At 41.8% G+C, this 18390-nt stretch overlaps 1 protein-coding gene across 1 annotated transcript in view; it reads left to right on the forward strand.

The window, feature by feature from the left end:
* Positions 1-18390, forward strand: part of CTTNBP2 (cortactin binding protein 2) — a 144700-nt gene that overhangs the window by 111474 nt on the left and 14836 nt on the right. The window contains 5 exon segments of the mRNA XM_075599965.1: positions 5858-6133; positions 8352-8447; positions 11606-11685; positions 17336-17422; positions 17505-17604. Coding sequence (XP_075456080.1) covers positions 5858-6133; positions 8352-8447; positions 11606-11685; positions 17336-17422; positions 17505-17604 — 639 coding nt within the window.

Genomic DNA, 18390 nt, shown 5'->3' on the forward strand with positions numbered 1-18390 from the left:
GCCCCCTCCCAACAGGTCAGGTTTTCAGGATATCCCTGCTTTAGCACAGGTGGCTCAATCAATGGCTCAGTTGAAGACTGCACAACCTGTGCTGAAGCAGAGATATCCTGAAAACCTGACCTATTGGGGAGTATAGAGGACCGGAGTTGAAAAGCTCTCCTTTGCTACTCTTTTACGACGGCAATTACATAGGTAGGACAAATGGGGGTACTGCCAGCTATCTTATAGAAACATACATACAAAAAAGGGGGGTTGTAATTTTTAAAAAATACCACTTTATGTAAATTACGGACAATACATTCACTTACATTAAAAAAAATAAGATGGTACCACGCTGTCCACGATATCCCTGCCCGCCAACCCAACAGATGAAAAAACAAGCAGTCCTGCTGGATGATTGATGTCCCGACACACCGAGACCACAGAACGAACTGCTGTACAGAGTAAAGGTGGCTGCCATTCAAAACAAACTGCAATAAACATAGCATACATACATAATCATAATCCTTATACTGTACCATAAATTACATTAACACACTTAAATTAAAAATGCCATAATGCTTACAAATCTAATACATATGTGAATGGCACTTAGCACCTGAGCACGTTACTATATCTTGCAGTACTTTCCAACCAGTTATTACACCCCCTGAGTGCAAGTAAACACCCCTGAAGAAGTCCATACCTTGGATGAAACGCGTTGGGTTTTCTACATGCGTTTAGACCTTGTGTAGCAGTCAGTGCCTCATACGGACTCTCTGCTGTGACACCAGTTACTTTGCTTAGTGCTCTCCTACTTGGATATCTTCCCCTGTGCTGATCTTCACGGAGCCAGATGACCCTCCCCCTGCTGTTGGAGATTGAGGGAGCCGGTTCGTGACAGACGCCGATCGAATGCGGAAGTGGAGAGCGTGGAACAGCTGACTGGAGTCTTTTACACAGCGTCTGAACCCAGAGTGGTTAAATTGCTTTTGTTTATCCTGGAGCATGTGAGTGTGTTGGAGCCTCCTTGCTCAAATATATTTTATAATTAAACTGTGTTGCACTATTTTTCTTTCTTTTTTTCTTTACATATGCTGCCCATTTGAGATTCCTTGTGTTTTTTCCACCTTGGACAGGAAGTCTTGCGCTTTGTGTCCTCCCCCAGACATAACACCCCCTGACAAAGAGTAGTGAACTTGAAACGTGAAGAGGTGATACTGGTTACTTTGGTACCATGTGGAACGCTGTGACGTCAGACGCCAGCGTTTGTTCCCTACTTTGCCTGTTTGTGTTTGGAGGTTGTTTGGAGCTCGGCAGCCACCATACCTTTACTCTGCACAGCAGTTCCTTCTGAATGATTGGGTAAAAAAAATTCCTGTCCTTGCTGTTTGTTGCACTTATTGGGTACATCCCATAGGTTTTATGCTGCCACGGGAGACGTCGAAAAAAAAAGGTGAATTTTATCTTCAACGTTTCAATTTCTTCACGTCGCTCCATGGCAGCATAATTTTGCCTACCTCATGGTTTCTTTTTCAGCTTTGATATTCAAATATTGACTGAGGGAGGGGGTTGCCCCTTTAATACCCAGGTCAGCAATTAAATACTTTAGTCTCCACTGAAGGGTGAAGTGCATTCCCGTGGCTTAGACACTGCCATGGAGAGAATTGAAGAAAAGTAAACGTCAAAGGTAAATTTGTATTATTCTTTGTGATTCTAATTCAAAGAAATTGCAGATGATGAACACACACAGCCCCTGTAATCTCAGAACCCAAATCCACCACATCATATATATTGAGTCAAAAAGAGAGCTACTAGGATGGTTGAATCTAATCTTTATACTGTGCATTGTTAGGTGCATTGAGAGATTGCTTGGTTGGGGCCAGATCTCTGGATTTAGTCTTGTTGGTGGCATGGTGATGGGTCTGACAGTGGGCACAGGGGAGGCAATTTGATCAGTGAGGTGGGTGACTTTGGAGGGTTTTGCAGATACTTTTTAGGAAGGGGTGAAGATAGGGGAAATCATTGGCGGTGGCGTGAGGCAGGGGATGGGAAAGGAGGTTAACGGGGGATCATGGAATGTGATGAAGAGATTACTTGGCTTCTGAAGATGTAGAGGGGGCAGATTTGATGTGGTGGGGAAGCTTGTTCCAGTGGAGGGGGGCGAGCAAGGCACATTATTGAAATAGAGGAGGCACAAGGGGCTGAGAGGAAGTGAGAGTGGTGGCAGTCAGGGAGCAAAGAGGACAGGAAGTGGTGTAGTGCGAGAGGAGTGCTGCAAGGTAAGGAGGCAAGAGCATGGAGAGATTTGTATACAAGGGTGAGGAATTTGAAGAGGGAAAGTTGGGTGGGTAGCAAGTGTTGTTGATAGAGAGGGGTGGCTTGAGAAATTGAGAAGTGTAGTGACTGCAGCATTTTGGATTTGTTGGCAATGTATGGAGGAGTAGAGGGGGTGACTGAGGAGAAAGAAGTTACAGTAGTCGAGACGGGTGAAGATGTGGGAGTGGATGAGAAGTTACGCCGAGGAGAGAGAAATGAGTGGACAATTTATTCTTATGCTGTACAGGTGGTAGTGATGGAGGAGATGTTTTGGGCTAAGAGGAGGGAAGACTCAAAGGTGACTCCATGGTTGCGTGCAGAGGGGGAGATAGTGCATGGGGGAAAGGAGATGGTGGGGATTGGGAAGGAAGGAAGGGAGGAAGAAAGTAGAAGACTTCAGTCTTAGCTGGGTTAATTTGAAGGAAGTGGTAGGACATCCATGTGAAAATGGCAGAAAGGTAGGCAGTGATATGGGTGGAAAGTTTGGCTAAGAATAGTGGGAAGGAGAAGTAGATTTGGATGTCGTTTGCAAAAAAATGGACGGCCGCTGCATTTGTAGGTATTGTCGTTGGATAGGTAGAGGTTGATGGAGGAGAGATAGGGGAGGAGGAGAGAAGCATTTTTCAGCAATGCGTTGCAAGTCTATCTGCAAGTGAAGTTGTAAAAGACCAGTTTATTAACGTCAACCTGTAGTCATGTTTTCAAGAGGGCATAAAAATGGCTGATGTTCCTTCATATAGCCTATAATTCCTGCTTTCTATGCACTAGCTGCCCTCTGTACAATTTCTATCTCTACTCATCCCCCTTCTGCTTTTCTCTCTCACTTTGAATCCTGGCTCTCTTTCTTTCTCTCCTCAGAACCCTGTTCTTCTCCTTGGGAACTTCAATTGCCACATTGATGACCCCTCTCTCTCTTGGGCCTCCCGCTTTCTCTCTAACCTCTTCTTTTGGCCTTCAACAGTGGACTGCAGCCAGCACCCACAAGGATGGCCACTACCTAGACCTGGTTTTCACTAGAAACCTCTCTCTCCGATTTCTCCATTTCCCCTTTTCTTCCCTCTGACCATCACCTCATCTCATTCTCTCTATCTCGCTCGCTTCTCCCCTTCTCTACCACCATCTACTGTACCCCCCGGTTCTGCGCTCTATTCACCTACCAGACTTTGATTCCACTTTACGCTCCTCCCTCACCTCTCTCAGCTCTGCTACAGACCCTGACAACCTGGTCAGGAACTACAACTCTGCCTTATCCTCTCTTAATCTACATGCCCCGCTTTCTCTCTGCCATTTTCGCCCTTCTAACCCCAGACCATGGCTAAATTCCCACACGCGCATGCTGCGTTCCTCCACTCGTTCCTCTGAACGCCTCTGGAGGAAATCTCATACTCTCGCAGACTTTCTTCACTACAAATTTATGCTATCCTGTTTCAACTCTGCCCTCTTGCAAGCTAAACAAGCCTACATTTCTTCACTAATCAACACACAAGTCTAACCCACGCCGACTCTTCTCTGTCTTTGATGCTCTACTCAAACCACCCTCAGTTGCTCCTTCTTCCTCCATCTCCGCCCGGGACTTTGCTGACTATTTTAAAGAAAAGGTGGAATCCATACGTCCGAACATCCTCTCTGTTTCTTCCTCCCATCCTACACCTCTTCCTAACTCTCCTCCTGCCTTCCTTGACTCTTTTTCCACTGTCTCAGAGGAGGATGTGTCACTGTTGATCTCCTCTTTCCTCTCTACCACTTGTCCTCTTGACCCCATTTCCTCCCATCTCCTAAAACCTCTTGGTCCTACTATGATCCCTACCCTCACACACATTTTTAACTCCTCCCTCTACTCTGGTACCTTTCCATCCTCCTTCAAACATGCAACAGTTATACCATTACTCAAAAACAGCAAGCTTGACCCTACCTGTCTTTCTAACTATCGACGTGTCTCCCTCCTGCCTTTTGCCTCCAAACTCCTGGAACGTCTTGTATTCTCACGCTTGCTCCATTTTCTCAACACCTATTCTCTCCTAGACCCTCTACTATCTGGCTTCCATACTGCTCACTCCACAGAAACAGCCCTCACTAAAATAACGGATGACCTCCATGCTGCCAAAGACAGAGGTCATTACACTCTGCTCATATTACTCGACCTCTCAGCCACATTTGACACCGTGGACCACCCTCTTCACATTCTCCATACTCTTGGTATTCGTAACAAAGCTCTATCCTGGATCTCCTCTTACCTTTCCCATCGTACTTTCAGTGTCTCTTCTGTTAACACCTCATCCTCCTCTATTGATCTCTCTGTGGGAGTACCCCAGGGCTCTGTTCTGGGACCTCTTCTCTTTTCTCTGTACACACTCTCTCTAGGGGACCTAATAACATCTCTTGGGTTTAAATATTACCTCTATGCTGATGACACACAAATTTACTTTTCAACACTCGGCCTTACACCTGCTGTACAAACCAAAGTTTCTGAATGTCTCTCTGCTATATCATCCTGGATGGCCCTCCACCGCCTTAAACTTAACATGGCAAAAACAGAGCTCCTCATACTTCCTCCCAAACCTGGCCCTACTACCTCCTTCCACATTACTGTTGGAAGTACAATCATTCACCCAGTAGCCCAAGCACGCTGCTTAGGGGCCGCACTCGACTCATCTCTCAAATTCTCCTCTCACATTCAGAACGTTTCTAAAACCTGTCGCTTTTTCCTCCACATTATCACAAAGATACGCCCGTTTCTCTGTTGCTCGACTGCTAAAACTGACTCAGGCCCTCATTCTCTCCCGTCTTGATTAATGTAACCTCTTGCTGTCCGGCCTTCCTACCTCTCACCTGTCTCCCCTACAATCTATCCTAAACGCTGCTGCCAGAATCACTCCACTCTTTCCTAAATCTGTCTCCGCGTCTCCCCTCCTGAAATCCCTCTCCTGGCTTCCGATCAAATCCCGTATCACACACTCAAGTCTCCTCCTCAATTTTAAAGCTTTACACTCTTCTGCCCCTCCTTACATCTCAGACCTAATTTCTCGTTATGCACCATCCCGACTCTTGCGTTCCTCTCAAGGATGTCTTCTTTCTACCCCCTTTGTATCTAAAGCCCTCTCCCGCCTTAAACCTTTCTCACTTACTGCCCCGCACCTCTGGAATGCCCATCCCTTCAATACCCGACTAGCACCCTCTCTATCCACCTTTAAGACCCACGCACTGTGGATTATAATCGACACATGATACATATAGCTTGGCCCCCTGCAGACGCACACTTACCAGAACACCTTCCTACTGTCTCTGTACGTTCTCCCTACCTACCAATTAGACTGTAAGCTCCTCGGAGCAGGGACTCTCTTTCCTTAATGTTACTTTTATGTCTGAAGCACTTATTCCCATGACCTGTTATTTATATTATCTGTTATTTATTTGATTACCACGTGTATTACTGTATTACTGTGAAGCGCTATATACTGTACATTAATGGCGCTATATAAATAAAGACATACAATACAAAATGTAACACATTTTAAGAGAATTTCAATAGACTGAAACAGTATCATGTTTTGAATAACAGATTCACTCAAGATCCCAGTGAGGATTTCACTTGATGAAAATATTCAGATCTGCTACAGCGCGGGTGATTTTGAAAGTGACAGCATAATATGTTTCATAAGAATCCACAAACAAACCACGTGGGATGATTTTTCAACATCTGTGAGCCAGACTGTTTTGAACCATTTTGGTACAGTCATTTTGGATGGATTGGAGAACCAGGGAGACCTGACATTTAATAACACCGCTGAATCCTGCATTGGCCTTGGTGCAATCAATGACCTGTCGGTCAAACTAGGTATTGGAATGCTCTTCTAAAAGCAAAACAGGCTTTCTCTTTGTGTAATATATGAATGTGTCCCCACAAGTGTATAGGCTTTATATAGTTACGCTTTGTTGAGTTAAAGAAGTAGGTTTGATGAGTGATACATACGGTATGTTGTACATCAGAATATTTCACATTTATAAGGAAGTTAAACAGTTTATCCTTAGTGGGAAGGATAAGCAGGAAACCAGAAGCCTGCAATTTACATTCAATGTTCAATAGTGGGTTATGGGATACATCCCTTCAGCAACAATAAACAGGTTTTTATTGGTAAGTAATCCCACACAAAGGACCTGTTGTGAAAGAGAGAGCCTATCAGATGTTAATTTCTTGACCACCTCACCAAGTTCCATTTGGTATCCAAATGGGCAGAAATGCTAAAACCTGTACTGCACTGAAGTTTAATATATATATATATTTGTGTGGTTGGATTCATATTAATTTGTTTGTTGGGTGTTAAACTCGTGATTTAAAAAGGGCTTTGATGCTATTTAATTTTTCTTCGGTAAAATAAAACAATGCCAGTACAAGTACTAATCTTTTTCGCAGCAAAATGTTTTCGCGTTGACACTCGCCTGTTAATATATTATAAAAGGTTTAAAATTCAGATCAGAAAAAGGTTTTCTCAACATTAATTTTCAGGTAAAGCCTTATTCTTCAGGAATAATAATGTAATATCTCCTACCTATACTGATATTGATCAACAATATGTCTATCCACTGTACCGCATATAGTTAGTTCATTCTAAATTGTAATTCCAGTATTTCATTATTTTAATTGTTCGGATTCCTATGTGGTTGGAATCTTTACAAATGGTTCTTCATCTCCGCAGTGCATATTGATTTGGTGACCATAGCAGCAACATCTCATCATGTCTGTGTATGTTGATTGCTCACTGGGCCATTGGCCACTTCATTTCAGCCACCACTGATTTGATGTTTGGCCACAGAAGTTAATGTGGTACTATAAAATAGGAAAAATTACTAATGAATGCTTCTGGTATCATGTAGGATATATTTCAGATACAGTATAAATATTAAAGGACCATTTTATTTTTGTTTTGCAATGTTGAAACAATGGAACATGTACTACGCCTTTGTCTATTGTTTACCTGAAAAGTCTTTGCGACATTAAAATGCTGTTTCATTAAGAAACCGCAATACCACCTCATTAAACCATGCTAATGTTTCGTAGTAGTAAAACAATGAAGAATTATTCAATATTTCCCAAACTAATTCCAGAAATGTTACAGTATTCTGTAGTTTGATCAAACGGCTTTTTAGTTGTAAACATTTTTGCTTTCCTCCTTAAAACCTTTTGTTCTTGTCTGCAATGTTTTGATTAGCAATGACGTAGGACTATGTAATTTACCAAATACATGAATTACCTATAAATTAAAAAAGAACAAGTAACCAGTAAAACTGTTCTTTCTCTAGTTCTGTACAGCATTTCTTCCTGTTCCCAGCTTCTGCCTGTTGCCTTAGCAACGTCCCTTCCCCACCCCTGGGGATTTGGACCTTCCCTCTCCTTGTCACTTGGTTCAGTCCTCTTATTCCTTCAGGGGTTGCCTGCATGTACTGTCTTTTAACGTTTGCTGCCTTTTGCCTTGCTTCTCCCTAATGCCCCCTGGGATAGCATTGTTTCTTACCTATTTATTATTTTTATACACCCCCAAATCTTTTGCCTTCATTTCTGTTAATGTGCCCATAATAAAAACATCAGAAATTCATGAAGACTCCATTTTGTATAGGAGAAGGAATTGAGATATCTGCCTGTCTCAATGTATTAAGCCAGAGTAAGCCTGGAACAGAACAAAAACGATTCCATGTGCCACATTTGTTAAACATCAGTAGTGAAAAATACAAAAAAAATGTGTTTGCTTTTATTCAGTAATCATTGTACCATATGACAAAACGGCAAGTACAAATTAAGCGCATAGTTGAAAAAATGTAGATAGGATATTGGTACGGTACTCAAAATTTCCTGTCCAGAGGCCAAAAACTGTTTTATGCTTGTGTGGTCTGCATCTTATCTTTTCTGATCACTCATTGCAGATAAAATAAAATGTTTGCCTTGATTCACTCCTGAGTGTGCATGATGTCTTTTCATTTGATTTACACGCGTGCTTACACGTACAGTATACATGATTTACACCATGCTAATGCTGGCAATGTTTCAACTTCCTTATTAGGAAATACATCCTGGTCAGTGGGTCAGATTTTCCTCCAGCCACCATGGGATTTCCTTATTATGAGCAAAGTTGACTATATTACTATATTAATACCAGGTAACAGAAATATATTTTTGTATTTATTTTATTTCCTTTGATATTTTCCTTACTTACATGTGCTTTAGTTCGTTTTCTAATGATGATAATGTAGGTGTTTTTTCAACCTTTATCAGTATCATTAGAACGCCTCGATCACTGCAAATGTCGACCTAAGCAGTCAGCATTATTGGGGGGTTGGGGGTGAGGGCATCAAAGGGGCTATCCTTACAGCAAATTAATGATGGCACTTTCAGAATATAATTCAACATTTTTTGCTGAACAATGGTTTTATTAATTTAGCGCTCCGTTTCCACCCCCACTCCCCCCCCCCCCCAGATTCTGGTAGTTGTGTGGAGAACTATAACGAATTTAGCAATTACTGGTCCCTTATTCTACCCATGTTGAAGTGAATATTTGGAACTGGAATAGTCATGTACAAAACCTATATATCCCAAATGCCTCTCCCAGTGTGTATGTGAAAGGAGTTAAATCATCCAGCTAACCGCTGACTATCTCCCTGCAGGGCACTACAAATTAGCAATAACTCCCCGAAAAAACGCAACACTACACCTCTATTATGCTGCCAGCACGAAGAATAATTGAAGGTCTTACCTTCAGGAGTCCCATTGTTTACTAGAAAAACATGTAATTAACACAAATATCCAATGTAGCAAAATGTGTCTGAAAATGCGGTAATCTCTTCAAAAAGGTACAAGGTGCAATTAGAGGCAAAAGACCGAACTTATGCCATTTAGATTTAATATACGAAAAGTGTATAGTGCTTGTCTACAGAAAATGAATGTTACTAAAATATAATAAATATGTATGTATGTATGTATATCAGGCCCTTTCTTTTAAAGACATCATTTTTCCATTGGCAAAACCCAGCCAAACGGGCCCACCTTCTATGGGTGTGACATCTCCTACAAATCAATCCTTTTCTAGACCTTTTTTGGCTGGAGGAGAGTGATTTTAAATGCAAATTCATCTGAGAGTATAAAATACCCCATCACTGTCTAGTGAGCAGGGTATCCTTAAGACCTGACCCGTTGGGGTTCCCTGAGGACTGGAGTTGGGAAACACTGGTGTAGAGGTTGGAGGAGGGCTGCAGTGTGTGTAGGGGGGGACTGAAGAGTGTTTGTCTATATAGAGGGGGGCTGTGTGTATGTACAATTTCATTTCCATACATACGTGCAGTAAAAGCATAGGAATGTAGACAATCATGCTGCTAAAAAATCAATATGACTACAAAAGTGTTTTTTATGAAAAAAATTAAATAATAATAAGCCTACATTTAGCCTATAATAGTAATAATCCCCTCAGAACAGGGCATTTTGGGCCAGTAATGCCCTGTTCTTTGGGGATTATGACTTAATTATGGGGGATGTTTAATAAGAACAAATCTTCTCCCCTCTGTCTACTAGCCCCCTTTGAAGATTCTATGCCCAAATCAGGTCAAATCTCTGGTACATCTGTACTATTTCACCAGTCGCTTCAATTATAAACATATTGCTTTTCATTGTTTTATTGGACCATTAATGCAGATTGCATGAGGACCATCATAGGAGAGAGAGAGAGAGTTAAAAAAAAAATGAGTTAACCCCGTGGTTGCTGTATTCGTTCACACAACTTAATCTTGTTGTCTCTAGCATTAACGATGCGTAATTAATGTATTTGTTTTATGAAATGTTTTAATAGTCTCCAAGCCCATTTTAAATTACCAGTGATTTCAAGTTAACCAGAGTGGTAATGTGCCTCTTAGGGATTGGTATTCCTATTTCTAAGCACTGTATGGTGGGTGGTAAAGGGGAAAGACAGGGTTGCAGACCTGTCTGAGACATGTGAATGTGCTCACAAGTGATACAGTATTTCTATTTGTTGTTTTTCTATGCTGTTTGTTCAGAAGAAGCATGAGTCACGGGTACCTAATTCTCCTGAGGGTCTGATATTCCCATGGGAAATTATTACATAGCTTTAGTACAAATTATGAGTACACACAATCGGGGTTGCCACCACTCCGGGTTTGACCCGGGTTTTGGGCACTTACATATACGGGCTACGGGTCCAGATTCTTAATGTCCGGGTGGCGGCGTGGTGCGGTGGCGTCTCCGGCATCCTCCTGCATCTCCCCCTGCAACTCCAGTGAACATGTGTGCACTGCGTCAAATGACGCCGCATTGCCATGACAATGGGATGCTGCATGATGTCATTCCGCTAAGTGGTGTCCCGTTGCCATGGCAACGCGGCATCATTTGATATGTTCATAGGACATGTAGGGGAGATGCAGGAGGATGCCGGGAGTTTCCGCGGCACCCCGCCGCTGCAGGTGAGAGAGAGAATTGATTACATTTTTCTCCGGCTTGGCCTTCAGTAGAAGGTGGCAACCCTGCTTGCAATACAAACAGAAACTCTTCATTTGTTTTTTGAGCATTCAAACCCTTAACTGCGCATTTAGACCATTTTACTTTCCCCTTTTGGACCAATTGATATGTTCTTAACCACTAATACCACAAAGAGGTCAGGAGTTTTGTCTAAACTACAACATTTTGTTATTTTGTTTTTGATCGAATTTTTGAGCAGATTAAATATTAATTTGTTTTGTCCAATGAGCTAAACGAACCAAAATGTAAGATTATTTTTTTATATAGTTACCAGACTCGCCTGTTTCCTCTTGTGTATACGGTGTGATGCACACACCTGTATAGAATGGCTGCTATCGAAAGATTGCCACATTGTATGCAGTGTTTTCACACTGCTGTGATGTCTCGCAATTTCAAGATCCATTTCAGTTTGCCACACACATGCAGCGGTGAATAGATAATTCACTTTTGTGAGTGGGAATGAAAGAGTTCTTGTATTATCATTCAGCAGTGTTTCATAGATGGAAAACCGAGAAGTATGTTTTGACCTTAAAATGCTTTCTATGCCTCCGAGATAAATCGTATTAGTTGAAAAGCAACTGAAGCAGATTTTAGACACTTGTTTCCATTGAATAAGAGCTCTCAAAAATTCATTGCCGTCTATCAAAAGTGTTACTGCCACAGGGAAAACCTCTCTATCAACAGATGTGTTTTGTGATGTCAAGAAATCATGTTTTCAAAGATATATAAATGTTAAATGTAGTTTTAAAGTATTGCATTATTTTATTAAACGTGTGTGTGTGTGTAATATTTCAGGTCCAAAGGATGGCTGCCTTAACAGTGTGGCTTATTCATCCATGATCCCTCTTCAGACATTGCAAAACTTCCTCCGTTTGGTATGTTTTCTCCTAATCAGTGTACTTTTATAAGCATGGTAGAGAAAAGTTACTTTATACTGTAAAAGAATTGACAAAACTGTAGGAATTGGTTGTCTTGGGCTTCAATAAAGGGGTGGGTTTGTTGGGCCGTGAGTGCATAGGTCCCCGCTTTATGCCAGTAGTATGAATTGTGGTTATCAGGAATGGGAGACTGAAGATAGCTGAGCCACTAATGAAATGAAAACCACTTGGCACTTGGCCATGTTATCTCCTGTTATAAGCAATTCACTTAACATTTGTGTAAAGTGCAGTTTAAAAACAATTGCCACCCATTAAAAGTTTTTACATTTGCTATCGCACGCTGGGTTAAGTAGGCTAATTGATGGAGACAGTGGAACACATACTACGATTCTATTTATTCACCGATTCGTGTTTTTTTTAGTCTCCTACTGCAGTTAAAGGAGTCAAGTGGCAAATAACCTCTAACAGATGACTGCGTAAATCTTTCCATTTAGATGTACAGTATGTGTGGCATTCATGGCAATGACTATTAAGGCTGATGCATGCTAATAAGCGTAATATTGAAATATATAGTAGCTAATCTTGATGTTGACTGCTTCATGATCTGCCTTATTTACCCATTTACGACCTATCTTCCTCCCTGTCGGCTTGTGACAAACTGCTTTGCAGTCCCCTTTAAAAACGACTTGATTGGGCAATTGTTCCTAGCATGAAAACGAGCACATGGCAGCAGTATGTCTGCATTACACCTTTGTGGTAATTACATTACAAATGGGCTGGAGGGGAAAGTATAATTATTTGCAGATGACAAAGAACTGCAACAGGGTTGGCACACTGGGGAGGCGGTATAGAAAATGATTATTGATTTAGGAAGATTGGAGGAATGGTTGTGTGGCAAAATAATAATGCACTTGGGTCACAAACATACAAATGCGAAATAAACTAAAAGTGGCACTACAATGTAAATTACTATAGAGGAAAGGGACCTGGGAGTCATTATTTCAGCTGACTTAAAAGTAAGCAATGTAAAAAAAAAACAATAGGGAAAGGTTGGGTGTCCGGTGTTGTTGTATAGGGGGAGGTATTGGCAGCTGACCTCACCTAGAGTCTGTAATCTCTATTGGAGACCCGGAAGAATATTAATAAATTATAGATTGTGCAAACAAGGGCCACTAAAATTCTGCATGATCTGCAGCAGAATGCTAACCAGTAAATACTTAAGGACCTTAATATGGACAGCTTTGAGGATAGAAGTAAGGGGGGTGGGGGGGCGGGTATGGTTTAAAACGAGTGTTGTACCAGATCCTGAGGATTGCCGGGTACCCGGATGGGTAGCTTGGGCTTACTTGCAGCCGGCGGCGAAGAGTGACGAGGACCGCTGCGGAGGATGAGGAGGACCACAGCGATATCCTGGTGGCGGTGGCAGCAGAAGACGTCATTGTTGAGCCGGTGGGAGAAGCGGAACACATCCTATCACAGCTGACGCCGATAGGAGCCAGGGAACATGTGACCAGAGCAGGAGCGTTACTATTGGAAAGCTAGCTCCTCCCAGGCTGTCCTTCTCCGGTCACATGTTCCCCGGCTCCCACCGGCATCAGCTGTGATAGGATCTGTTCCGCTTCTCCCACCGGCTCAACAATGTGGTCCTCTGCTGCCACCACCACCAGGATGTCTGCCGCTGCTCCCGCGATGTCGCTGTGGTCCTCCTCACCGTCCGGAGCAGTCTTCCTCACCCTCCGCCGCCGGCTGCAGGTAAGTGTTCTTCTGCTCAGCTCCTGCCGTTCTCCAAGAGGAGGACCGAGGGAGCAGAGCAGAAAGGAAATTACCCGGGACTGGGTCCAGCCCCCTGGTGCCGGCTCTGGGTAATTTCCGGGTAGTTAAAATAGTATGTATGTCTTTATTTATATAGTGCTATTAATGTACATAGCGCTTCACAGCAGTAATACACGTGAAAATCATATAAATAGCAAATAATACAAATAACAGATCATGGGAATAATTGCTTTAGACATAAAAGTAACATTTAGGAAAAGTAGTCCCCGCTCCGAAGAGCTTACAATCTAATAGTATAAACTAATAGTGCCAGGTACCGGGTAATTACGGGTACTCAGTACATCACTAGTTTAAACGTTCAAATATATAAAGTGTTTCAACAAACTACAGGCGGTAAGCATGTTTCCAAGAAATACATTTTAGAACGAGGTCATACTTGGTTGGACTATGGGGAGATGTGAGGAGGTACTACACATAAAGGGTGGTGTATTCATGGAATAGCCTCCCAACAGAGGTGGTAGGGGCTAATACAGTAAGGGAATTGAAAAGTGCTTGGTATAGACATAATGCTATCCTAGATCTGAAAGAACGCCAATTTCATCTGAAATTGTACAGAAGAGGGGAAAATGGGCAGACTATAGGTGGGCCAAGTGGTTTTTATTTGCCATCAAATTCTGTTTCTTTGGCAAACGCTAACAATTTCAGCGTCCCCCCAAAGAATAATATTTTTCAGATACATTTCCGCAGATTGTAATTATTTTGAATACAAGTAGTAAAACTCTTCCGGGAAGTCTCGTGTAATGAGTGCTTTTACCTAGAAAACTAAGCAGACTTGACAACATGCAAACCCGCACATCAAATAAACTCAGCTCCTTTTTACTTCTGACTTGTACCAGGACTGGACAGTAAGGCACTAATGTGCTGTGCCCTGGTTACATTATAATAAAGCATTGTAACATTTCATTGATGTCAGCACTCAGTGGGAAATAGAGCCAGCTGCACCCTTCTTCAAGACAATATAAATATGTGGCTAAAAATAATGCTATACAAATTGGTCTCTTTTTTTCAGTTTGCTTTGATGTTTTTTTGAGTGTGTAAGGATATTCTTTTATTATCAGAAAACGGTGCATGGTTGCAAAGAATTGCTCAAAATTAGTCTTTATTTCAAGCCTACTGCATGTTTTTGTCATTTTCTGCAGTTACCCTCTTCAATTATGGTGTTATGATACAATGTAAAGTATCATTCAGTGCTTTTTGCAGGGAATTTATTGTTGTTGGACTATATAATACCAGACAGGGCAGCCAACAGCTTTCCCTGGGCCGAGGTTTAGAGTCTCCACCGGGGTCCCGGTTGAGTGGGAGAAAGTTGTCCATCCACTGTCCTCCCCCAGCCTCCCTTGTCAGCTGCCCTGTGAGTCCCATATCTCTCTACCTCACTCACTCCCCTTTCTCTCTCAATCTTTCTTTCTCTCGATCTCTTCCTCCCTCTCTCTCGATCGCTCTTGTTCCCCCTCGCTTCTTGCTCTTCTCCCCCCTTCCCCTCTGACTTCCAGAGGGGCCTAACTTCCTGGTTCAGACCGCCAGGGCACCACCGGCCCTGGACAGATGTCCCTGCGCTCCCCCCCTGTCGGGGGGGCACGTATTGACTGTTTTGGGTTATTACATACAAATAAAATAATCATCTTGATATATTTTAGTATACAGTATAGGCAGTGGTGGGATTCAGCCTGTTCACACCGGTTCGTGCCAACCAGTTACAAAAACATCACAAGTTCGCCGAACCGGTGCTTAATTCTCTTACCTGTGGCGGCGGGCAGGTCTACCAGCATCTTTTCCCTGCATAACTTTTCAATATGGCCGTGCAGCGTCAAATGGCGCCGCGTTGCCACGCCAACAGGAACACCACACGACGTAACCACATCACGTGACGTCCATTGCTTGTGCAATGAGACGTGACACGGCGTCGTGTTATGGCAACGCGGCAGCGTGACGCCGCACAGCCATTTTGAGAAGTTTTGCAGGGAAAATATGCTGGTAGACGCCGCCCACCAAGGTAAGAACCGGTTATTAAATATTACAATTTCAATCCCACCACTTAGTATAGGCGAAGTAGGATAACATCTTCTTTTCAGATGTGTTCCTGTGCATCTGGTCAAACACAAATCAATGTTTGTTATTTGATACAAACATTGAAATAATTATGGACTTCTATGAAAAATTTTCAAAGTGTACACCTGGCTGATATAAAAAGCTTTATTTTTGGAATTCAAGAACCTCATTGGCTGCACAAAAATGGGGAAATCATGTAAAAAATATGATCTATCAAGTAATACAAAATATTAGTATGGGTTTATTGCATAACTACCCATAAACAGTTTTAACAACAATTAAAATATAAACAAATGCTAGAATATAAACATCGCAGAAAAGTTACAAAATGCTTTTTTTTTACATCACAAGAACACTAAACAATAAAACAATATACTGCGTATTTCAGCAGTGTTTCAAATATGCAACATTCATAAATGTGGGTAGTGTGCAGATGATGTCAGTAATTTGTCATGTCTATTAAACACAGAAATCGTTGTAACACAACCACTTTTAATTGATCGAGCATGATAAGGGCTGTGTATTTTGGATCTGTTAGTCTGTGCTGCCACCTACTGTACTGTTCGGATTACTGCGCTATGCTTTTGACTAAGTGGATTTGATTTGATATACATTGCTTACTGTATGTTTTAAAAAAGCGAAAAAGAAACCCTAATCAGCAAGACTATGTAAAACTAAAATTATGCCCATTATATTTATTTATTATTGGGCTTCTTGCTTATTTAGGATAAGTAACAGGTGCCGGAGCACTGCCTCCAGTATGGCTGTGAAAAGCAACAGTTCTCTTGTAAATTCGCTACAGTGGCACCGATTGATTAGGTATAGCAAGCAAACATTGACAAAGTATGGTAAATAGTATTTATTTTATGTTCGACACTGTGCAAAACCATTGGAGAAACCCGCCCCAGATGATTTTCTTGTTTCAGGCCTGAACTTGGTGGTCCCATCTGTGTTGTCGTCCCCCCGCCCCCCTCAACAGGGCACTTCCAATTCCCAAATAACAAGTTTGTCATTTTTCTCAATCTATAGAAGAAATAAAGCATGGCCTGCCACTTGGGTCACCAGCAGAAAGCCAGAGTTCCCTTCCAATCGCCTTGCTGCTTTCTTTTGGCCGAGCCTGCGTTGTTTTCTTGCATGGTGGACAAAACGTCTCATACCTCAGGAACGGGCAGGGTGGGGGTAGGGTGAGCTCCCTGGACACTGTCGTAACACAGATCTGGGTGACCCACTGGTTCAGATTTTTTTTTATCAGTTTTTTTTTTTTAAATAATTGTGCCATTTAGGATGCATCGGTAAATCTTTGTACCCACCACTGTATTCCTTGAGTTCCTTTTAAGGCTAGAATTAAAACGGCAAAATTTAAGACATATTTACCCATTAAGATGGATGCATGCAGAAATAAACTTGATGTACTGTATAGTGTAACATTTTGATGACGCTTCTAGTAAAAGAATGCAGCAGAGAATCCCAGCAGCACATTTCTGATACACTTGTCTTGTTTTGTTTCTATCGCAAAAATAGAAAATTAAAGTTGTTATCCAGTTACTTGTGAATAAGCCAAGGAACCCACATGGATGTATAGATTTACTCAAGATCACAAAAGTGATTGAAATTGAACCAATAAGCATGAACAATCCAAAAACAAAACTCACATTTGCAATCAAGTCTAATAACGAGGACCTATGAACATTATCTGATTGAGACCTTTCCACGCCTACATGATAGGTTGAACTTGTTAAAATGTTTGCAATTGTATTACCAACAGGTTGAACAGTATCACAATGTAATCTTCCAAGGACCAGAAGGAAGCTTGCAGGAGTACCTAGTGCATCAGCTGGCATACTGCATGAAGGTATAGTGCTGAGATCATTTGGTTTGGAAGATTGGTAAGCCATATGTAGTCTTCATAATCTTATGGTTTGTATGTACAACAGCAAAAAGAAGAGGCTACTGGATTTAGCTGTGACATCATTAAGGTTGAAGTCGAATCTGAATTATCCAAAGAGCAGCTCATGGAAGTATTCATCAATTCGGGTAAGATAACATAAGTGATTTTCATGTGATTACCATTATAACAGGAAATACATACAGTAAACAAATTTGCACATATGCATCTTTTTGGCAGGAAATTACATAAAAAGTTGATAGACTACAGAAGCCATCCAAAGTTGCATTTTGACGTTTTAAAGACCTTCGGTAAAAGAATGGGGAGGGGGAGTAAGGTTCAAACGGGGAAAAATCTGTCCATGCGGCAAAACAAAAAGCACAATATCCTTGCTTTCCCGGCAACCACCAAACCTCAAGCAGAAATTAGTCAGCAGAAAACTTCATAACGAACTTAAGAACACTGATAATGGCACAAAACCCGTGCAACAACACACGGTGCAAACTCTGCAAACATATATATACAAAATCCCACAGCCAGTCACAACCATGGAACACTCAATGTTAAAGGATCATACAGCTGCACATCCAGGAATGTGGTTTATATGATTCAATGCAACAAATGTGACCAAGGATGCCACATTGGGGGAACACGACCAAAACTTGAAGGCAGAATGAACAAATACAGACACTCAATACAACACCATGAAGAAGGAAGATACTGCTTTACAGTGGGACATCATTTCCCACAGCCAGATCATTCCATAAATGATTTAAAAATCGAAATCATCAATGGAATGTTTAAACGCACCCCAAGAACGGAAAACATTTGATCTCAGAATGATAAGACTCATTGAGACCAAAACAAGAGGACTTAATGCAAACATGGGGTTTCTCACACCCTATCATAATTTTTTGTAATGTCCTCCCTGCCTC

The sequence above is a fragment of the Ascaphus truei genome, chromosome 5 (genome assembly GCF_040206685.1).
Source record: "Ascaphus truei isolate aAscTru1 chromosome 5, aAscTru1.hap1, whole genome shotgun sequence".
In the NCBI taxonomy this organism is placed as follows: Eukaryota; Metazoa; Chordata; class Amphibia; order Anura; family Ascaphidae; genus Ascaphus; species Ascaphus truei.